At 42.7% G+C, this 24,700-nt stretch overlaps 1 protein-coding gene across 2 annotated transcripts in view; it reads right to left on the reverse strand.

The window, feature by feature from the left end:
- The window catches only part of LOC115166893 (proprotein convertase subtilisin/kexin type 6), a gene marked incomplete in the record, with an annotated part of 86,931 nt that extends 86,441 nt beyond the window's left edge, over positions 1-490 (reverse strand). Inside the window, 1 exon segment of one of the 2 annotated variants that reach the window (XM_029720798.1) lies at positions 12-490. In XM_029720798.1, coding sequence (XP_029576658.1) covers positions 12-248 — 237 coding nt within the window. 2 annotated transcript variants of the gene reach the window in all.
- Between the last annotated feature and the right edge of the window lie 24,210 nt (positions 491-24,700).

A 24,700-nucleotide genomic window follows, 5' to 3' on the forward strand; every position in this document is an offset into this window, starting at 1 on the left:
AATGGTCTTACCTGTCCATAATTATTATAACCATATTTAGCAGCAAGTTTATCCGCTTCTTCTTGTCCCCCTGCAATACGCACTGCCCAGTGATTTGTATAAACGTTCCGAGGGGCCAGCGACTGACATATTTCTAAAGTTGATAATATGAAAATAAAAAATAAACACATTTTGGTGTCCGAAACTTGTCCTACAACATCAGCTCTAGAATAAGGGATAAAACACATATCTAAAAATATAACACGCATGGACGCTGAAATGAGTCAATCGTCAATCCAACTCCATCAGAAAAGGCATGCTGTTTGTCATAAATCCATCATGTCTGAGTGAAATTTACAGCCGGGTTGACTGATATTTCATTCCGTAAAAAGTTGAAAATATGAACCTCAGGCGCCAAGCCTTATCCCGCGCTAGCGCTCCTCTATATGTACGCACAGACACCAATAGCGAATGCCATTCATGCGTAGCCTACAGCAGCGGAACACACTGGTAAAGAGCCCGTCTGTGCGAACATCAAAGCCTCACTCATCGGGGATCGGTAGGAGCCCACGCCTCTCCAACCTGCGCTATAATAGGAGCACGTCGCTCGGGAAGAGTCAATGCGCTACTGAACAATGGCATAATTCCTCTGCCTTTGGCTGCTGCAATATATGGAAATGAATTATTCAATAAACTACCCCAAAGTCCAATGATCTTAGAGAAATAAAGAAAATATTGATACACTTATCATCTGACTGTCAAGTAGGCCCTGTCTCTTGAAAACAGTAATGTTGGAGAGTGAAGAATGAATAACGGTTGAATAATGCAACATCCTGTCTATTTGTGAAGACTGCTGCTCTGCCAGAGACATACTGTATGGAAACATAAACTAGTAATTGCAATCAATCATTGCAATCACTCTGATTGTGTGTCTCTACACAGCATGACAAACACAAACACACACTTTTCCCACACATGTAAACACACATACACACACACGCACGCACGCACGCACACACACACACACACACACACCCACACACACACACACACACACAAACACACACACACACACACACACACACACACACACACACACACACACACACACACACACACACACACACACACACACACACACACATAGTGTACTATGTAGAGATTAGTAATGCTCCATGTAGGGATTAAAGGGCCATTTGAGACATCCTATATAGATCACAGTGGTGGCATAGTCCCCTTTTCTAATGTATAACAACGTTGGGGATTAGAGCACATCAAACACCCACACTTTTTAAATTGGCCTTTTTTTTCTCGCTTTGAACAAAAAATAGCTAATAAAAAAATGATTGCAGCCAGATTTTTGGGGGGATATTTACAATGCTGATATGAGAATAGTCATTATTAACATCTTTACCAAGGCCATGTGTTCTCACTCTGTAGTTATCATAGAAGACCAGAACATTTCCATTCCCAAACCTCTGAGGGTGAATCCTCTCTGCGTCCCAAATGGCACCCTATTCTCTACATAGGGCTCTACTTTGACCAAATATACATGACCTATATAGGGAGTAGGGTGCCATTTGGGATTTAGGATGCAGTCATCCTAAATTAATCACAATATTTGTTGCTGATTGCCACTAACTGTTCTGGCTTTGACTGAATCTGAATGCTGTTAAGGTTCTGTTGTGACCAAACTTGGACCTGTACTGAATGTCCCTTTATGGTACCGAGGTAAACGTCATGTTTTAATATTCTTAGAACATTCTAAGAATGTCTGTGGGAGAACGTCTCGCTGAAACCCTAAAAGGGACCTAATGGGATCATTGTCTAATGTCCTTAGGACGTTCCCTGTTTGCTGGGGGGGGGGTACTTTACTAACTATGTCGCTCACAACCTTGGCGTCATCCTGGACTCCCTCCTCTCCTTCGACCACCACATCAGACAAACTGTCAAATCCTTATCCTTCCGCCTCTGTAACAATGCTAATGTCTCCCGTCCTACTGCTGAAACCCTCATCCATGCATTCATCTCCTCTCCACTCGACTATTTCAACTCATTCCTCTCCGCCATCAACTCAAGCTCCCTCCATAAACTCCAAATGGTTCAGAACTCTGCAGCCAGACTCCTCATCCATACTATGTTCTGGCAGTACATCCCCCCGTCCTCCGTGAACTCCACTGGCTCCCGGTCTCCGCATGCAACGGATACAAGATCCTCTTTCTGACCTACAAAGCTCTCCACCACCTTGCCCCGGCTTACCACTCTGACCTTCTTCCCTACCAACCCACACGATCACCCCGTTCTACCACAGCAGGCCGCCTTGTTGTCCCCAGGTCCAAGCTCCAGAGATTCAGCAACAGGGACTTCTGCCCCCCCCCCCCCCAACCCCCTACGATGATGCTGTTGATTATTGTTTAAAACTTTAACAGTGATGGACCAGGTGTGCTTGTCATAACAGGCCTGTCAACATCACATGTTCACTTTTTTATGTGACATTCAGACTTTTTAAGTGTTTTGATTGTTCCTCACTGTGCCTGTAGACCACAAACATCGCATGTGGAAGCATAGATGATCCCTCCCACTTATGAAGAGGAAGTTGAGGTATTGTCACATGCCTCACCAATACTCTTTTACAGTGTGTACAGAATATTAGACATACAGTAAAGAACTGTTGCTGTGGTCATTTCCAGTCTTGATTCACAACAGGAAAATTCAGCATTGGGTTCTGTTTTATTGGGTGTCTATAAACAGATTCCGTTTATAAGCTGCTGATGATTATTCTGGTGGGTGAGACTGGAGCAGGGAAGAGGGCAACTGGAAACACCCTCCTGGGGAGAGAGGCATTTCAAGTGTATTTCAGAGTCTGTGACCACAGTGTCAGAAACATAGTGGAGAGGCGGATGAGAAGGAGGTTCATGTGACCGACAGCGTGGGGCTCTGATACACCTCAGTCATTAAAGGAAATGAAAAGTGACATAGGAAATTGGATCAAATTGTCAGTCCCAGAACCCCATGCGTTTCTTCTGGTGATTGGCGTTGGGAAACACACAGTGGAGATGCTGGATGCAGTGAAGTGGATCCAGAAGAACTTTGGAAAAGAGGCCTCAAACTACACTATAGTAATATTCACTAGAGCGGATCAGCTGGAAGGAAAACCAGTGGAGGTGTTTCTTTAAGAGGGCAAGGAGCCTCTGACTCTCCTTTAGGTGGTGATGATAGAGCTCAGGTCTTTAATAATAAAGCCAGAGATGGCCAGACTCAGGTGACAGAGCTGCTAAGGAAGATAGAGGAGAGGAATGGACGACAGCACAACAGCACATATTTTGTGTGATTTGTATTTTTTTTGTACATAATGTTTCCACCATCATTTCCCATGACTCATTGTGTATTTGTTATTGTTACTACATGTTATTACTTTGCTATTATTTATATCTCTCTGCGTTGTTGGGAAGGGCACTAAGGAAGCATGTCACTGTTAATCTACACCTGTTGTTTACAAGGCATGTACATTTTACCAATCTCTTACCCAGAACAACTAAGCTTAAGTGCCTTGCCCAAGAGCACATTGATAGATTTTCACCTAGTTAGTTCAGGATTCAAACCAGCAACCTTTCAGTTACTGGCCCAATGTGCTTAACCACTAGGCTACCTGATGAATACAATCTGATTTGATGTACCAGGAGGCTCAAAGAAAGACCTGTGAGGATGAGATTAAAGAAAGTGTCTGTAAACATGTCTGTAGTCGCTGCAGTGGGAGCAGGCACGAGTGGCTTGTGCCTTGGCACCTGTAGAAATACTAGCAGGAGGACATGTCACAGCAGGAGTAGTGGGAGGAGCTGGTATCCTAATGGCTAGTTATAGCCATACGTTAGAACTTTTTCAAAAGAACTGGGTGTGGAATGCAGAAAGCTGAAACTCCAGTAAAAGTTGACATCCGCAATGAGATTTTATATCTCCAACAGCAGGAGCCCAAAAAGGCAACTTCTTGAAATCCACTTAGAGGAGTGGACCAATAGGCAGAAAGATGCTGTGAGAAACGTGGAGGATGTCCTGGCAACCGGGGGGCTGCTGGTTTAAGATACTATTCACTGCCATTGTGCCCTTGAGCAAGACACTTCACACCCAAAACAGCTCTAGGGGTGCTATACTCGGCTGACCCTATTTCTCTCAACGTGTGTCCTCAGCAGAAGACAAAGGCAACAAGTCAAACAAATTGACAATATTCTATTCTATTCTATTGACTTTGTGTTTTTTAAGTTAACATGTTATTTTCTACATTGTAATAACTAATAATAAAAAAATACGAAACAAGAGAAAAATGTGAATTCACAGCAAACATTAATGAATCTATTTTGAGACATTTGAAGCGCGTATCATTTCATGTCATGCAATCACCTTGTTCTATGAGTATGTCCATTGATTACAGACAAATACAGAGACAGATGCCTCCAGTCACTTTCCTCTCTCACACCTGATGTCACAGACTTTATCAAATATCAAGAGAATAAAAAGTGTTTCCCTGTTTTTGTCAGAGTGGAAGCTGTAGCAATAGATTCACTTCCTGTGAATGTTTACGAAACCCTCCAGGAACTACGGACAATATACCTTCAACAATCATAAAGAATTATGCCTTATATGAAGGAGCAGTGGTCTCGCTTCATGAAATGGCTTTATTTGAGTTCCTAACACAAACACAAGTGGTTTATAGGCTTCGGAAAGTAACGGTCACAACATAATGGTCTTTATCTATTTTGTTGATAATCCAAGAAAATTATAGCAGCAAAACACTGAATAACCATGGAGATTCACAAGGGGAAAAATCCTAACATACTTGTGGATAAAGAGTTGAACCCTGAAAAGGGGAATACAACATTGTATTGCTAGGTGTGACATGTAACAGACTAAACATCCTGCTGCAATGGTTTAACTTGTAGTATTATCCTCAGTGGAGGGTTCTGTAGGTATAAGGCTGGTGTGATCTAGGTTGTTCTCACTGCTGTACCAATAATGTCTATGTGTGGGATGGGACTATGATTCTCAGGGGTACAACACTCATATACTAACCTAGGGAGACAGGAAAGACTGGGTCTAAGTTGTTGCTTAGGCCGTTGGTTTAGAAATATGGCCATGTATTTTGACCATGGCCTCTGGTGCATGGCGACAATACCTCAAACACGATGTGCTTATCCTGAGAAATGGGTGATATAAACATGCAAGGCATCGACCTGAACAGTTGTAAAAATCCTCTGGGTCAGAAATGGCGACAGAATCTGAAATAAACTCGTCTGAAATGCATGTATACAAACATGTCCTTCGACAGTGACAGCAAAGCGTTTATTAGCTTGTTTTCAGATGTTTTGGATGGGATTTAGGGTCAGCGGTGTTATATGGGGTCAGCAAGAGTCTGTTAACACTACCACCTTGCTCTCCTCAGTAAAATGATGTGGTTTTAGTGAAATTCAGAAGAAAGTTATTCAATAGTCTAGAGAGTTGCCCGCAGAGTAGATATTGGCAGGAGGAGTATTGGGGTTGTGGTTTCTTCTGGCTTGTGTGTGTGTATGTATGTGTGTATCTGCATCCGTGTGTGTGTGTGTGTGTGTGTGTGTCTGTACCTCTGTGTGTGTGTCTGTGTTTGTGTGTGTGTGTCTTTGTCGTTCTCTAGGTGTGTCGGCATTTGCGTGCCGTGTTTCTGTGCATGTGAGTAAATCATATAGCTGAAGTTCGTGCAGAGAGACCTCCACACAGCATTTGGCAGCCTCTGCCCTGGCATGAGCCCTGCAGTGTTGGCAGACTGGTGAGGGGAGTGTTTGAAGTTCTCAGGTGACTATGTGTCACTGCTCAATAAATCATCTATTTCTACAAACAGGCTGAAGATTTTTAGGATTCAGGTGAGCCAATATGAACAAACATGGTCTGTAGGCTATGTGATTCAAACAGAATGTCTACAGAATTTATATAATGCTAATCTTCAATAAAAATAAACTAGACTCATGTGATGTTTATAATACTTTGGTTCAAATATAATTACACTGATATCAAAATGATCTCAAACCTTTTATCAAAAAATGCAATATCTGTCAGAACAGTTAGATGTTTGATATGTCACAGCTTTTCAATCTGAGTACTGAGTAAAATATTGCTTAGGCACTTTATTCCCTTCCATAGTTTGTGTTAAACCATAATGCTAGTCATGAAATTATTACAGACTACATAACCTGATTGCAACCATTTATCAACATTATGCCCCCTCTGAAATAACAGTATTAACTGAATGGAGCATAAGGCCTAGTTATAATGCTGAAATAACAGTATTAACTGAATGGAGCATAAGGCCTAGTTATAATGCTGAAATAACAGTATTAACTGAATGGAGCATAAGGCCTAGTTATAATGCTGAAATAACAGTATTAACTGAATGGAGCATAAGGCCTAGTTATAATGCTAGTGCTGCCATCTTGTGTTTTGAATATTGATAAAAATCTATGGTAACTTAAACATGTTCAACAACACAACAAAAACAGGACAAGTATAGATATGTATCTCTCAATCATTCAGAATAAATACTAGCACAATTGTAGTTCTGATTACACCATGAGCAATTATTGTGATTGTTGCTGTACCTCACTGCAAAGGAGATTACATTTTCCTAATCCAAAGTACTGATAGCATGGCATGCTATACAATTTCACGTATTATTAGGATTGTAGCTAATCTTCTTTGTCATTGTGTGCCTTCATTTACATTTATTTCTATATCTCACATCACACAGTATGGTACTTCAGGTGCTTTTCAATTACATTATTTCGTTTTTTGAACTCCATTACTCACAGGCTTTGTGTGTGTGTGTGTGTGTGTGTGTGTGTGTATGTGTGTGTGTGTGTGTGTGTGTGTGTGTGTGTGTGTGTGTGCGTGCGTGCGTGCGTGCGTGTGTGTGTGTGTGCGTGCGTATGCATGTCTGCGCGTCTGTGTGTGTGTTAGGGTGTGTGTACGTTTGTTCTTGCATACAGCACATGCAGTATGAAATGCTTTGACAGTGTTCACTTCTTCACCCCATCCACACAGTCCGTGACAGAACCAAATGATCAGCTATGTCCAGGTTGTTATTTAGGTGTGGAGGGTTAGGGTTAGTGGACAGGCACACCTGACTCCTAATAATTGTATCTTCTTTTGATGTCAGCCTTAATCAGCTTGCCATTCACACAGACAGACCAAACCATCCAAGCTCCAAGGCCAACCAACTCCCATTCAAAACACTGTGCCCTACTGACTTTAACTGTCCTATTTGATAAAGATTTAAAACATTCTCCAGAACTTTGGCGGCTAGTATTTTTTTTTCTCACACTTTGGGCTGGATGTGTCAATGTGTAGTTCATACATGCATAATCTAGAAGCAGAACTACTGTCTTATCTCAGTTAGCCATGAAATCCCCAGTTTGAAAGATACATTTTTCTGGAAGCTGTTCTGCACCATATCCCCTTCAAGTCAAGTTTCAGCCAATGAGCTTCATCCCCTCATCATTTGAGTGACAGCTAGCAAGATGCACTCACAGATAAGTGAGAGAGAGAGAATGATGTGGTGCACATACTGAATGTGACGTAGTAATACATTTTCAGGGGCCACTTTTGACTTGTGAGCACCACTTTCAGAACACTAAAGTATACAAAAGTACCAGAGAATCTCTTTAAGCCTTCATGAAGTAGCATGCAGCAAGCGGTCCGGCCCATCAGTCCAACTACACTGAGCCCTCTAAAAGTTCAATAACTCAGCTACACAAGTACCAAATCAATAGGAAGCATCGCATGGACAAGGTCAATCAATGCTAATAATGGAGCAGAGAGAGAGAGCAGCGAGAGAGAGAGAGAGAGAGAGAGCAGCGAGAGAGAGAGCAGCGAGAGAGAGAGCAGCGAGAGAGAGAGCAGCGAGAGAGAGAGAAGCGAGCGAGAGAGAGAGAGGCGAGAGAGAGAGCAGCGAGAGAGAGAGAGCAGCGAGAGAGAGAGCAGCGAGAGAGAGAGCAGCGAGAGAGAGAGAGCAGCGGAGCGAGAGAGCAGCGAGAGAGCAGCGAGAGAGCAGCGAGAGAGAGAGAGCAGCGAGAGAGAAAGAGAGAGAGCTAGAAAGAGAGAGAATGAGAGAATGAGAGAAGAGAAAGAGAGAGAGAGAATGTGAGCAGAGAGAGAGAGATAGAGAGAGAATGAGAGCAGAGAGAGAGAGAGAGAGAGAGAGAGAGAAAGAGAGAGAGAGACAAAAATAAGCTCAGTTGGAGCTCAGTTCAGTTAAAGTGCAAGGCAGGCATCTGTCTCAAAACAACCCCATTTGGAGGTTCTGTCATTTTCACGCTCATACCTTCAAAGTGTTTCGAAGTGTTTCATCAGATCAGTAATTATTAAGTAATTAGAAACAGAGTTGTTTGCAAGAACTGATGTAAAGGAACAACATACCTCCAGTAATTATACTTTCTACTTCCTTATTCAACCCCTCTCCTCTATCCAACTATTCTCCAGCTCTTGGCTGTATTAACCAAACTAGTAAAAGCATGATTAAAAAAGGACATGGCATACACAGTCATTATTGCAAGTCAGGGTCTACATTCAAGCGTCATAGGAGTGCTGATCTAGAATCAGATCCCCTTGTCTTATTCATAATGATCTAAAGGCAAAACTGATCCTACATCAGCACTCTTATAAGGCCCAGATATTTGTTTCTCTCCTTGTTTGTTGGTTGTTTAGTTAACTGGGCAGAAACAGACCCGGACTAACAGAGAGGCTTCTGAGAGTCTCCCTCGGACCGAGGTGGGGATCAAATCTGCTTGCTTGAAAGGCGCTCCGAGAGGGTGCCTAGTGGTCTCCATAGAAACCGTTGGCCAGGATAAACTAACACAACAACTGTGGGGCGGCAGTCAAAAGAGAGAAAGCCATTGGTTGGTAATTCTGTCTGCTTTAGCCAAAATGATGACTTTATTTGTAAAGGTCTTTTCAAACATTACGCTCATGTCGTTAATAGGAAAGCCAGACAGAATGGTGTGAATATTAGTTTTGCTGTTGTCAAAGGATATGAAAAAAGAAAATGAACACTTAGCCTGTAATTTGCTTCAAATTAGAATGGAAACCAGAGTGTCGTGTTCTTACATTTACATTTAAGTCATTTAGCAGACGCTCTTATCCAGAGCGACTTACAAATTGGTGCATTCACCTTAAGATATCCAGTGGAACAACCACTTTACAATAGTGCATCTAAATCTTTCGGGGGGGGGGGGGGGGTAGAAGGATTACTTTATCCTATCCCAGGTATTCCTTAAAGAGGTGGGGTTTCAGGTGTCTCCGGAAGGTGGTGATTGACTCCGCTGTCCTGGCGTCGTGAGGGAGCTTGTTCCACCATTGGGGTGCCAGAGCAGCGAACAGTTTTGACTGGGCTGAGCGGGAGCTGTGCTTCCTCAGAGGTAGGGAGGCGAGCAGGCCAGAGGTGGATGAACGCAGTGCCCTTGTTTGGGTGTAGGGCCTGATCAGAGCCTGAAGGTACGGAGGTGCCGTTCCCCTCACAGCTCCGTAGGCAAGCAGCATGGACTTGTAGCGGATGCGAGCTTCAACTGGAAGCCAGTGGAGAGAGCGGAGGAGCGGGGTGACGTGAGAGAACTTGGGAAGGTTGAACACCAGACGGGCTGCGGCGTTCTGGATGAGTTGTAGGGGTTTAATGGCACAGGCAGGGAGCCCAGCCAACAGCGAGTTGCAGTAATCCAGACGGGAGATGACAAGTGCCTGGACTAGGACCTGCGCCGCTTCCTGCGTGAGGCAGGGTCGTACTCTGCGAATGTTGTAGAGCATGAACCTACAGGATCGGGTCACCGCCTTGATGTTGGTGGAGAACGACAGGGTGTTGTCCAGGGTCACGCCAAGGTTCTTAGCACTCTGGGAGGAGGACACAAGGGAGTTGTCAACCGTGATGGCGAGATCATGGAACGGGCAGTCCTTCCCTGGGAGGAGGAGCAGCTCCGTCTTGCCGAGGTTCAGCTTGAGGTGGTGAGCCGTCATCCACACTGATATGTCTGCCAGACATGCAGAGATGCGATTCGCCACCTGGTTATCAGAAGGGGGAAAGGAGAAGATTAATTGTGTGTCGTCTGCGTAGCAATGATAGGAGAGACCATGTAAGGATATGACAGAGCTAAGTGACTTGGTGTATAGTGAGAATAGGAAAGGGCCTAGAACAGAGCCCTGGGGGACACCAGTGGTGAGAGCACGTGGTGCAGAGACAGATTCTCGCCACGCCACCTGGTAGGAGCGACCTGTCAGGTAGGACGCAATCCAAGCGTGGGCCGCACCGGAGATGCCCAGCTCGGAGAGGGTGGAGAGGAGGATCTGATGGTTCACGGTATCAAAGGCAGCAGATAGGTCTAGAAGGATGAGAGCAGAGGAGAGAGATTTAGCTTTAGCAGTGTGGAGAGCCTCCGTGACACAGAGAAGAGCAGTCTCAGTTGAATGCCCAGTCTTGAAACCTGACTGATTAGGATCAAGAAGGTCATTCTGAGAGAGATAGCAGGAGAGCTGGCCAAGGACGGCACGTTCAAGAGTTTTGGAGAGAAAAGAAAGAAGGGATACTGGTCTGTAGTTGTTGATATCGGAGGGATCGAGTGTAGGTTTTTTCAGAAGGGGTGCAACTCTCGCTCTCTTGAAGACGGAAGGGACGTAGCCAGCGGTCAAGGATGAGTTGATGAGCGAGGTGAGGTAGGGGAGAAGGTCTCCGGAAATGGTCTGGAGAAGAGAGGAGGGGATAGGGTCAAGTGGGCAGGTTGTTGGGCGGCCGGCCGTCACGAGACCCGAGATTTCATCTGGAGAGAGAGGGGAGAAAGAGGTCAAAGCACAGGGTAGGGCAGTGTGAGCAGGACCAGCGGTGTCGTTTGGCTTAGCAAACGAGGATCGGATGTCATCAGCCTTCTTTTCAAAATGGTTGACGAAGTCATCAGCAGAGAGAGAGGAGGGGGGGAGGGGGAGGAGGATTCAGGTGGGAGGAGAAGGTAGCAAAGAGCTTCCTAGGGTTAGAGGCAGATGCTTGGAATTTAGAGTGGTAGAAAGTGGCTTTAGCAGCAGAGACAGAAGAGGAAAATGTAGAGAGGACGGCGTGAAAGGATGCCAGGTCCGCAGGGAGGCGAGTTTTTCTCCATTTCCGCTCGGCTGCCCGGAGCCCTGTTCTGTGAGCTCGCAGTGAGTCGTCGAGCCACGGCGCAGGAGTGGAGAACCGAGCCGGCCTGGAGGATAGGGGACAGAGAAAATCGAAGGATGCAGAAAGGGAGGAGAGGAGGGTTGAGGAGGCAGAATCAGGAGATAGGTTGGAGAAGGTTTGAGCAGAGGGAAGAGATGATAGGATGGAAGAGGAGAGAGTAGCGGGAGAGAGAGAGCGAAGGTTGGGACGGCGCAATACCATCCGAGTAGGGGCAGAGTGAGAAGTGTTGGATGAGAGCGAGAGGGAAAAGGATACAAGGTAGTGGTCGGAGACTTGGAGGGGAGTTGCAATGAGATTAGTGGAAGAACAGCATCTAGTAAAGATGAGGTCAAGCGTATTGCCTGCCTTGTGAGTATCGGGGGAAGGTGAGAGGGTGAGGTCAAAGGAGGAGAGGAGTGGAAAGAAGGAGGCAGAGAGGAATGAGTCAAAGGTAGACGTGGGGAGGTTAAAGTCACCCAGAACTGTGAGAGGTGAGCCATCCTCAGGGAAGGAACTTATCAAGGCATCAAGCTCATTGATGAACTCTCCAAGGGAACCTGGAGGGCGATAAATGATAAGGATGTTAAGCTTGAAAGGGCTGGTAACTGTGACAGCATGGAATTCAAATGAGGAGATAGACAGATGGGTCAGGGGAGAAAGAGAGAATGTCCACTTGGGAGAGATGAGGATTCCAGTGCCACCACCCCGCTGGCTCGATGCTCTAGGGGTATGCGAGAACACGTAGGCAGACGAGGAGAGAGCAGTAGGAGTAGCAGTGTTATCTGTGGTAATCCATGTTTCCGTCAGCGCCAGGAAGTCTAGGGACTGGAGGGTAGCATAGGCTGAGATGAACTCAGCCTTGTTGGCCGCAGACCGGCAGTTCCAGAGGCTGCCGGAGACCTGGAACTCCACGTGGGTTGTGCGCGCTGGGACCACCAGGTTAGAGTGGCAGCGGCCACGCGGTGTGAAGCGTTTGTATGGCCTGTGCAGAGTGGAGAGAACAGGGATAGCCAGACACATAGTTGACAAGCTACAGAAGAGGCTACGCTAATGCAAAGGAGATTGGAATGACAAGTGGACTACACGTCTCGAATGTTCAGAAAGTTAAGCTTACGTTGCGAAAATCTTATTGACTAAAGTGACGAAAATGCTAGCTAACTAACACAACACTACACTAATCAAGTCGTTCCGTTGTAATGTAATAGTTTCTACAGTGCTGCTAGTCGGTAGAGGTTGGCTATTATACAAAAGCAACTTTGTAGCTAGCTAACATAACATAACACTAATCAAGACGTTCCTTTGTAATGTATTTAGTTTCTACAATGCTGCTCGTCGGTAATAGTTGGCTGGGTATGGAACAATGGCGTCGCGGGGGACGGAAATAGCTGGCTAGCTAACCTAGCTAACCTAGCTAGCCTCGATAATTACTAAACTACACAATTATCAAGCTATGACAAAGACAGCTATGTAGCTAGCTAGCTAACACTGCACTAGTCAAATCGTTCCGTTGTAATGTATTAGTAATTACAGCGCTGCTAGTCGGTAGCGGTTGGCTAGCTAGCGGTGTTGACTAGCTAGCAGGTAGCAGGCAGCAGTGTTGACTACGTTAGGAGGACGAAAAAATAGCTGGCCTCGATAATTACTCTAATTACTCTAAACTACACAATTATCTTTGATAGCTAAGAAAAAATTGTTGAGATCAAACAAACCAAACCGTTGTAATGTAAAGTGTAATATTACCTGTGGAGCGAAATGCGACTGCTCGCTCTTCAGGCACTACTTCTTCAGGCACCAATCAGAGGAAAATAGACTGAAACAGGCTGGGACTACCTGGGTAAGAAATTTAAATAAAAATGTTCAGTTACAAAACATTTTTTAAATGATTTCCTTCAAGTCCCCTAATGAACATGACCCAGGCTAAATGAGGAAAACCAAGCATCATGTTCAAAATTCTACAAAGATGACGAATTCACCCATACGATCTCAGGGCTTATACATTGCAAGGCCATTTTAAGGCTGCTCTGAGAGACTGACTGGGATAGAACCCTCACTCTATCCAGGTTATCCCAACCACCATCACACATCAAACTGTTTCTGATGTTAAGTCAAGGAAATCTACATTGTCCCTGTCTTAATATCAATAGGATATAAACAGCCACCAAATAGATGCAGTCGCAGGCCCATTAGGGCAAGCTTTAATATCCTGAGTTCTATTCCTATGAAATCTCCTGACTTACTTAATGATGAAGTTAGGTTAAATATGGACACCCCTGCTGTTTTTAAGTCTCGCGAAGGGCTGGGTGTGTTACATTTAAATGTGCGAAGTATGATGTCAAAGATGGACTTTATCGATATCTGGATGCATGACACGAACACAAACATTCTTGTTTTATCAGAGACTTGGTTAAATGATTCCGTTATGGATAAGGACATTGACGTTGCTAATTACAGCTTTTTTAGATGTGATAGGCAGAGAAAAGGTGGAGGGTGGCTATGTATGTGAAATCACGTGTCACTATACCCCAGAAATGTGAAATCCTGGTTCTAGATGTGGCCATGAGCCAAAAGGTGCATGTATTTGTTGCTGGAGTGTATAGGCCTCCTACTGCTTTAGTTGATGTCACTAGTATCATAGCTGAGCATTTAAAGCCTTTTCTATCATCTGAACTAGTGGTCTTAGGTGACTTTATCCTGGACTGGCTGACACCCATCTCAAAATCATGCCTGGGCCAAAGCTATACTAACTGATGCTGTTGTGGAATGGCAGCTTTTCAGGCAACTGAGAAATAAATGCACGTCCTTAGTAAAAAAGGCTAAATCAAGTTACTTCCTAAGTTCTATTGTTGATTCTGCTGGTGATGCATCTACATATTGTAAAACAGTAAAGGTGCTAAAGTGTGGAAATTCCTCTCCTTCCCTATCCAAGCAAGTTATAGTGATATAGGTTATGCTTTTAATCATCATTTTATGTCTGTTGTTTTTTTGATTGGAAGAAATCTTTGTTTAATAGACCCGGTTAAGTCAGTAAACTGCTCGTCCCTCTCCCAGCTGCTAGTCGACTTGATAGAGGACCAGACAACCCCCAGTGAATCCTTGTTCTCTCTGGAGCAGCTGTCTACTTCTGATGTATTGGAACAACTACTTATGATTGATGTTTAAAAAACGACTGGGGCTGATATGCTTGATCCCTTCTAATTACAGCTTTCTGCTCCATTGATTCATTTTAACACATATTTTTTAACTTGACAATTATGTTGAGTACTATCCCTAGAGTTTGGAAGGCGGCCCATGTTCTTCCTCTACATAATGGTGGCCACCCGAGTGATCGAAATAATTATCGTCCCATTTCCAAACTCTCTTGCCAAGCAAAGATCCTGGAATCATTGATTCCACTCAGCTTAGATCCCTTTTAACTGCTACATATTTTCTGAATGTAAAACAGTCAGGTTTCAGACCGGGTCATGGTACCATCTCTGCTACTTCTGTGGTTTTAAATAGGAAGAAACACTGTGCTGCCCTCTTCATTGACCTGTCCAAGGCATTCGACACTGTGGATCACACCTTACTTATTCTGAAACTCTCCACAATTAGCTTAGATTGGGCTGCTTGTAGTTGGTTTGAGAATGATTTAAAAGACAGAACACAGTGTGTATTTACTGATGACATTATATCAGGACTTCCAGACAAAACAAAAGGTGTCCCAAAGGGTTTGATTCTTGGTCCAGTTCTTTTCACTATTTATATTAACAGTATTGGTCGATCTGTACAAAACTGTAACTTTTATCTGGATGCAGATGACACTGTTGTATATGCTACTGTAATGATCGTCAAAAAGAGTAGAACAAGGTGCAGCGTGTGAAGTGTTCATCTTTATATTTATTTTAAATCAGAACACTAAACACAAAATAATAAACAATGATAACGACCGTCACGTCTTGCAGGCTTAACAAGCAGTACAATAATAAGATCCCACAACTACAGGTGGGGAAAGGCTGCCTAAGTATGATTCCTAATCAGAGACAACGATAGACAGCTGCCTCTGATTAGGAACCATACTCGGCTCAACACAAAGAAATAGACACCATAGAATGCCCACCCCACACCCTGACCTAACCACATAGAGAAACAAACCGTCTCTCTCAGGTCAGGGCGTGACAGCTACTTCCCCTACGGCAGCTCAGACTCTGTTGACCATTCAATCTGCTTTTACTAGCTTGCAGAAAACCTTGGTTGACCTGAAGTTGAGACTAAATGCTGCTAAAACCAAGTACATGTTATTTTCCAAATAATGTAATAATGTAACTGATGATTTGTGCATAAGTACATTAGATGGTGCCCCCATTGAATATCTTGGCATCTGGATTGCCGAAAAGCTATCTTAAAAAATTAAATTAAATTAAACTAGGCAAGTCACTTAAGAACAAATTCTTATTTACAATGATTGCCTATACGTGATAGAGCCTGGATTTGAACCAGGGTGTCTGTAGTGACACCTTAGCACTGAGATGTAGGGCCTTAGACTGCTGTGCCACTTGGGAGCCCCTGATGTTGACGAGTTAATCAACAAATGAAGAATTAAGTTGGGCTTCTTCTATAGGAATAGAGCTTGCCTTTCATTAAATAGTAGAAAAAAGATAATTCAGTCTACATGTATTCCTGTTATAGAGCATGGCAATATTATAAACATGAATGCATCTCCCAGTGTTTTGAAGCCCTTGGACACAATTTATCATAGCGCACCTCGTTTTATAACATCTGACAGTTTTGACACTGCATCCTTTATCATAAGTTGGTAGGACCTCGCTAAAAACACGTAGGTCACATCATTATTCTGTTTTTGTTTATAAAGCCTTACTCAATAAACTACCAATTTACTTAACATCATGGTGGAAATATAGAAACTGGGATTACAACACTGGATCACAGGGTTGGTTAATGATGGAGACTCCACGTGTTTCCACAGAGTTGGTTAATGATGGAGACTCCACGTGTTTCCACAGAGTTGGTTAATGATGGAGACTCCACGTGTTTCCACAGAGTTGGTTAATGATGAAGACTCCACGTGTTTCCACAGAGTTGGTTAATGATGGAGACTCCACGTGTTTCCACAAAGTTGGTTAATGATGGAGACTCCACGTGTTTCCACAGAGTTGGTTAATGATGGAGACTCCACGTGTTTCCACAGAGTTGGTTAATGATGGAGACTCCACGTGTTTCCACAGAGTTGGTTAATGATGGAGACTCCACGTGTTTCCACAGAGTTGGTTAATGATGGAGACTCCACGTGTTTCCACAGAGTTGGTTAATGATGGAGACTCCACGTGTTTCCACAGAGTTGGTTAATGATGGAGACTCCACGTGTTTCCACAGAGTTGGTTAATGATGGAGACTCCACGTGTTTCCACAGAGTTTGTTAATGATGGAGACTCCACGTGTTTCCACAGAGTTGGTTAATGATGGAGACTCCACGTGTTTCCACAGAGTTGGGTAAATCTGTCTTTACCTATCAGGCTCCTATCATGTGGAATAATCTCCAAGTAACGTTTCATTTGGATGTGTTGTTGTCTCTACGTCAGTTTAGGAGAAAGGCTAGGGATTTTATATTGATAAATGTGTTTGTTTTGTTTGATTGTTTATTGTGTATATCATATTTGCTATTTATTTAATTTTGTGTTTTAAATTGTGTATAATTTCATTTTATGTGTTGTTCCCAAAACTGCTTTTGTTGCCAAAGCAGGAGTTATTACTCCAGATCATGTTTCCTATATACAGTATTTTAAAGAGTTTGTCATAGCAGTACAATTATTATGCAAGCAAAGTCTATTGTTACGTTTTCATAAAAAATAAAAATTCTTTATTAAAATATAATAAAATGTGCTTAGTTAGAGCGCAGACAGCCACAGATAATGGATTGCTTCAATGAATTCCAAACTCTGCGGAAAAAACCCCGCAATCCTTTTTTCTCCTGCTTTCCGTCAGCTTCTGAAAGAAAAACAACACAAGCAATTAGCCCTTTAGTTTACTTTAGTTTCCTAAAGTTTCCTTTTAGGCCTTCCATTTTCAACCCTAAGGTGTGTGTACAGTCTGGATAACTTACCCACAGAGCACTGCTCCTCATCACCTTCATCAGCAAACTAAAAGCACACAGAAGTCACAAGTCAGATTGAATGATTCCATTCTGTAATATTCACTAATGATGTAAAAACATGTGTTTCCTACAATCATTTATTTTAGCGTGGATGTGGTTTCGATGCTCAAACCTTACCTCGCTGAGATTGTCCATCGAGGACCAGTGGCGAGTGAGGCTCCCACTGCGACGCCTCAGTCTGGGACTAATGTCCTGCACCTCACAGTCAGGGGAGAAAGTTATCCTGGGGGTCCAGTGCTGTAGGAGCACCCTGCTCACCATGACAGACACTTCCAAGCAGAGCTGGTGGTCCCCCAGGAAGGCCTCTGGCACCAGGGGGCGCTGTGAAGGGAAGTCCTTCTCAAAGTTGCTGTAGAGCAGGTCTCCCAGCCGGAGCTCCAGTGGACCATGGTTTTGGTTAGGCTCTGAAAGTCTTTTCAGTGCTCTTTGTAGGGCTCTGGTCTTCGTAGCTTTTGCCAAGGCCTCTTGGACCAGGAGGAACAGGTGCCATGTCAGCTCCACACGTTTTTCAATAACCTCCTCTGTCCACGGAGAGAAGTCCTTCAGGGGGTAGATGGCGTACACAAATCTGCCCAGGGTGTACATGAGGAGCATCTCTGGGACCATGCACAGCTTGGCAGCATTGTGACAATGTTTGTGCTTGGGGCTCTTCTTCCAGAGCTTCTGGGCTCGTCTGGGTTGTCCACTTATCACAGAGGTTTTGCAAGGAAAATAACGCTTGGTCTGATCACTTGCTGATGGTGCAGTGGCGTGAGCTGGCTTGTTGGAGCCACCAGGGGTCAAGGAGAGGAGTTGGCCTGAGAAGGAGACCTGGACTCTGATCCTACCACCAAAGCGAAGGCAGCTCTGCAACATGCCTGCAGCTCGCACAGTGACCTCTGACCCCGTAGTGGTGGATATTACCCATTCACCCACTCCCTTGCCACTCCACAGGCCATGAGACCGGCGGAACACTCGCATCAGGTCACTGAGGCAGTGGAGAGCTGCTGCCCTCTGGCTGGCAGTGGCAGGACAATGGTGAGGGACTTGAAGTTGGGTCATGGTTACCTCACGGCCCTCTGTGACCCCCAGACCACGGGACACAGCCTGCAGCCTATCACCCGTTGCTCTCAGTGTCAACCTGCGAGACATACAGGGGTGAAAGTTCAAAGGAGGGGGTCAGCAGGGGCCAGACAACACCATCCCATCACAAGAGTGGGACCACATGAACAATAAAATATAATGAAACAAGCACTAACTTAATCACAATGTTAACTTCAAACCACATTTGGCGTCAATTCCATTCCAATTAGGTCAATACAAGAAGTAAACAGAAATTCCAAATCAAATTTTTTTCTCATAAAGAAACATTGAGGAAAATTTGGATTGAAACTAGAATTTCAGTTTACTTCTTGTGTTGACTGAACTGAGAAGGAATTGATAGCATCTATGTTTCAAACACACAGCTGGGCCTTTCACTGACAGCAAGTAGCACTTACAGGTTAGGCAGGTGGATGGGTGATGGGCGCAGTGTCCTGAGCGTGGTCAAACATGTGCTAGATCCACAAGCCTGAGGACAAGAGGACAACAATAGTTATGAGACAAGATAATGCTACCCAATCAGTTTTTAATGCAATAACAACAATCTCTTTGCTTTATCCAGAGGGACTAACAGTCAGGTGATTCTGCTCAGTAAATCCAACAAAACATTGATAAAAGTGACTAAATGTACTGTAAGATGCCTGCCTAACTTTCTATACTGTCTCTTTCTGCTTACCCTCTCAACTAAGAAGTGATATCCAGGCTCAGTGACATCCATTGGAAACCTTCACAAAACACAATGACAATCATTCTCTAACACATCTTTGACCATAGTGGGTACTTGTACACTGACATTTTCAAGCAACAGACTTTCTGTTAATGCCGATAAATGTTGCTGCACGCTGTTGTTACTGAGGAGAAACCATGGAGATAGGCGTACAGCCAGGAGACTTCTCTTACCTCTCATCGAGAACACTGGTCATCACGGCTGTAGGGATGGAAAGACATCTCTCTAAGGTCCCTCTGAACCCGTGGGCCAGGATGCCAGCAGACACCCAAGGACTCATGACAAACACTAGAGGTCTTCTTTCCTGAAATATATCAAACTCAATGTCAAATCCATAACCGACATACTGCAGCTGAATTCATTGATCATTTAAATGTAAAGTCACTGACATTTCCTTTGAGAAAGAGTGTTTGAATGACTTTACCCACTTCATATGTATATACTGTATTCTAGTCATTGCTCATCCTATATACTGTAACTACTGCTGTACACACCTTTTCTATTCATATACTGTCCATACTGTCTTTATACACCATCATATGTATATTTATTTATATACATTATGCGTAAATATCAGTGGAGGCTGCTGAGGGGAGGACGGCTCATAATAATGGCTGGAACAGAATGGAATGGCATCAAACACATAGAAACCAATTAACATGCCACCAACCTCCTGTGGTATATTTAAGCAATAAGGCCAGAGGAGGTGTGGTATATGGCCAATATACCATGGCTAAGGGCAGTTCTTAAGCACGACCCGAGAGGTGCCTTATTGCTATTATAAACGGCTTACCAACGTAATTAATGCAGTAAAAATAAATGTTTTGTCATACCCGTGGTATACGGTCTGACCCACCCAGTTTATAAATAGTTTTATTCCGGTCTCTGACATCGCTTGTTCTGATATTTCTTAATTTCTTTCTTTGTACTTTTTGTATTATGTGTGTATTGTTATGTATTGCTAGGTATTACTGCATTGTTGGAGTTAGAAACACAAACATTTCACTGCACCTGCAATATAATCTGCAAATCTGATTAAGCGACCAACAAACTCTAATTTTATTTTATTTGCAAAATATATAAGTACTACATGTGCCTTCCTTTCCCTGTTGACTGGCTGACAGTCTTAGAGTTACAGAGTATAAACGTGTTTGTTCCAGCCCAGCACTAACACATCTAATTCAAGTTATCAATGAATCATCAAGATGTTGATTTGATGAGATTTCCTACGAAATACCTGCTGGTAGCAGCAGAGCTGTAGACGCTTGATGAGTTCATTATTGGGGGTGTTCTGATCAGACCAGTGGATCACCTGGACAACAACAGAAACATACTGTACTTTGGCTTCATCGTCCCTCAGAGGTAAGACTGCATTGAGAATCAATAGGTAAAGCTTTCACTATTTTAAAAAGTAGCCTAAATTGATATAGCTATGCAAGTAGTTTGGTTGGTATTTTTAAATACTAGTAACAAAATGAAGATTTTAAGTTACATGGCTAGGAATTCAGCAAATTAAATCAGACTAAATGCGGTAATCATAGACCCTAAAATAAATGCAAGGAGCCAAAGAGATAAATTAATGTGATCAAATAAGTATAACATAAAAAAAGAAAGCTAACTTACCTTACTTAATCCTACAATATATTTGGCCATTTTTAAATGAATTTTATCCAAGTCACTTTTCATAGATTACTTTACAGGTGATAAATATTTTTGCAGAATGTTGTTGCCTATTTTTGGGATGTTTGGGTAAATGTTGTCATGGATTTCAGAACACATTCTAAGCTTGCACATTCTAAACCATTTATGACAAATGTTTTTGAAAACACACAATAATTTTCCCATTGTGACAGAGAATGAATTCTTAATTCTATTATGACAGGTGTCTAGGGGCTCTTTAAGCCTACAGTTATTAGCCTGCCATTTTGAGCAGGCCAAACCTACAGTTATTAGCCTGCCATTTTGAGCAGGCCAAACCTACAGTTATTAGCCTGCCATTTTGACCAGGCCAAACCTACAGATATTAGCCTGCCATTTTGACCAGGCCAAACCTACAGTTATTAGCCTGCCATTTTGACCAGGCCAAACCTACAGTTATTAGCCTGCCATTTTGACCAGGCCAAACCTACAGTTATTAGCCTGCCATTTTGACCAGGCCAAACCTACAGTTATTAGCCTGCCATTTTGACCAGACCAAACCTACATTTATTAGCCTGCCATTTTGACCAGTCCAAACCTACAGTTATTGACCTGCCATTTTGACCAGGCCAAACCTATGTTTTGGGCTACTGTATTTTGTCCAGAGTTTTTCTCATGTGACAGTTGACGCTTTATAAAAACATTCTGAAATAAAACACATCCTTCCGCTATCTAAAGGAATGAATATGACAGTAGGCCCTATGGCTATCTAAGGGAATGAATATGACAGTAGGCCCTATGGCTATCTAAGGGAATGAATATGACAGTAGGCCCTAAGGCTATCTAAAGGAATAAATATGACAGTAGGCCCTATGGCTATCTAAAGGAATGAATATGACAGTAGACCCTATGGCTATCTAAAGGAATGAATATGACAGTAGACCCTATGGCTATCTAAAGGAATGAATATGACAGTAGGCCCTATGGCTATCTAAAGGAATGAATATGACAATACCTATGGCTATCTAAGGGAATGAATATGACAGTAGACCCTATGGCTATCTAAAGGAATGAATATGACAGTAGGCCCTATGGCTATCTAAAGGAATGAATATGACAGTAGGCCCTATGGCTATCTAAAGGAATGAATATGACAGTAGGCCCTATGGCTATCTAAAGGAATGAATATGACAGTAGGCCCTATGGCTATCTAAAGGAATGAATATGACAGTAGGCCCTATGGCTATCTAAAGGAATGAATATGACAGTAGGCCCTATGGCTATCTAAAGGAATGAATATGACAGTAGACCCTATGGCTATCTAAAGGAATGAATATGACAGTAGACCCTATGGCTATCTAAAGGAATGAATATGACAGTAGACCCTATGGCTATCTAAAGGAATGAATATGACAGTAGACCCTATGGCTATCTAAAGGAATGAATATGACAGTAGACCCTATGGCTATTTAAGGGAATAAATATGACAGTAGGCCCTATGGCTATCTAAAGGAATGAATATGACAGTAGGCCCTATGGCTATCTAAGGGAATGAATATGACAGTAGGCCCTATGGCTATCTAAAGGAATGAATATGACAGTAGGCCCTATGGCTATCTAAGGGAATGAATATGACAGTAGGCCCTATGGCTATCTAAAGGAATGAATATGACAGTAGACCCTATGGCTATCTAAAGGAATGAATATGACAGTAGACCCTATGGCTATTTAAGGGAATAAATATGACAGTAGACCCTATGGCTATCTAAAGGAATGAATATGACAGTAGACCCTATGGCTATTTAAGGGAATAAATATGACAGTAGGCCCTATGGCTATCTAAAGGAATGAATATGACAGTAGACCCTATGGCTATCTAAAGGAATGAATATGACAGTAGGCCCTATGGCTATCTAAGGGAATGAATATGACAGTAGGCCCTATGGCTATCTAAAGGAATGAATATGACAGTAGGCCCTATGGCTATCTAAGGGAATGAATATGACAGTAGGCCCTATGGCTATCTAAAGGAATTAATATGACAGTAGACCCTATGGCTATCTAAGGGAATTAATATGACAGTAGGCCCTATGGCTATCTAAAGGAATTAATATGACAGTAGGCCCTATGGCTATCTAAGGGAATGAATATGACAGTAGACCCTATGGATATCTAATGACGTATCTAATGACGTATCTAATGACGTATCTAATGACGTATATCATATGACTATCAACCTTTAATATTGAATTTCTTTCTTCTTTTCTTCTTCTTTAATGACTCACGTTCAATTAACCTTTTTTTATCATGCAGGTCACAGATATACAAGTCTAACATGACATACAGTATAATCAAGCAACCCAGCAGGTGTCTGTCTCCATGTTACTGGTGCAGTATGATTTATATTTCATGTACAGTATACATGTACAGATATACAAGTCTAACATGACATACAGTATAATCAAGCAACCCTGCAGGTGTTTGTCTCCATGTTACTGGTGCAGTATGATTTATATTTCATGTACAGTATACATGTACAGATATACAAGTCTAACATGACATACAGTATTAGCAAACAACCCAGCAGGTGTCTGTCTCCATGTTACTGGTGCAGTATGATTTATATTTCATGTACAGTATACATGTACAGATATACAAGTCTAACATGACATACAGTATTAGCAAACAACCCAGCAGGTGTCTGTCTCCATGTTACCGGTACAGTATGATTTATATTTCATGTACAGTATACATGTACAGATATACAAGTCTAACATGACATACAGTATTAGCAAACCACCCAGCAGGTGTCTGTCTCCATGTTACCGGTACAGTATGATTTATATTTCATGTACAGTATACATGTACAGATATACAAGTCTAACATGACATACAGTATTAGCAAACCACCCAGCAGGTGTCTGTCTCCATGTTACCGGTACAGTATGATTTATATTTCATGTACAGTATACATGGAAAGAGATTCTATTACATCAACCCCCAGGAAAAGGACTAGGTCTATCGTTAAAAAAGGACCTTGAATCTGAGACTACTTTCGGATGCTCTTTGTTTTTGAATGAATATAGTAGAGAGGATATATTATATTTTGGGGAAGTACCCTACTTTAAAGATGCTCTTCAGGCTAAATCATTCTAAATGAACTGGTAGCCTATATTGATGGATTGGAAAAATACCATTGGCAAACTGGTGATATTACAGAATAATATAGGCTAGCTAGTACAATAGTGCTAACTTGTGGTCAGAGCTATCAGTAATGTCAATAATCAAACCCAGCGAGCTTGATTCCGGTTTACCATTGCATCTGGGTTTTGCATTGACTATGGGCCTACATGTCTTTTTTTATATTCAGGACCGAGATAGGTCTGAAGAAAAACAAACACACACACACACACACACACACACACACACACACACACACACAAACACACACACACACACACACACACACACACACACACACACACACACACACACACACACACACACAGCTAACAGTTAATGAATAGAGCCAAATACAGTAAACTCAGTCAGCACTGCTGAAGGAAAAGTAAGTCACATCCTTGTTAGTACCAAAATAACTTCATGCAAACATATCAAGATGTCAAATAAACCATATTAATCATGAACTGTGTGTGCAAGTAGGCTAAGGCCCAAAAACAAACATACAGTGTGTCATATTCAAAATAAGCAAACATATCCAAATGTAACTTCTGACCAATTAGCACAGGGATGCAGCCCGCCCCCTTTTGAAGCCCCTCGGATCAATAAAAGAAAACAATTCGAATAATCAAATAAAATACAATTCCTGGTCTCAACTTACAAGCTAGAATAGTAGAATGCACAGAGAATGTTAAGATTTGGTTGAGAATCAGCAGTTTTTCTGTTGTTATGTCAGTCACTGACTGTCACTCGGTTA

This window comes from Salmo trutta, chromosome 29 (assembly GCF_901001165.1).
Source record: "Salmo trutta chromosome 29, fSalTru1.1, whole genome shotgun sequence".
NCBI lineage: Eukaryota > Metazoa > Chordata > Actinopteri > Salmoniformes > Salmonidae > Salmo > Salmo trutta.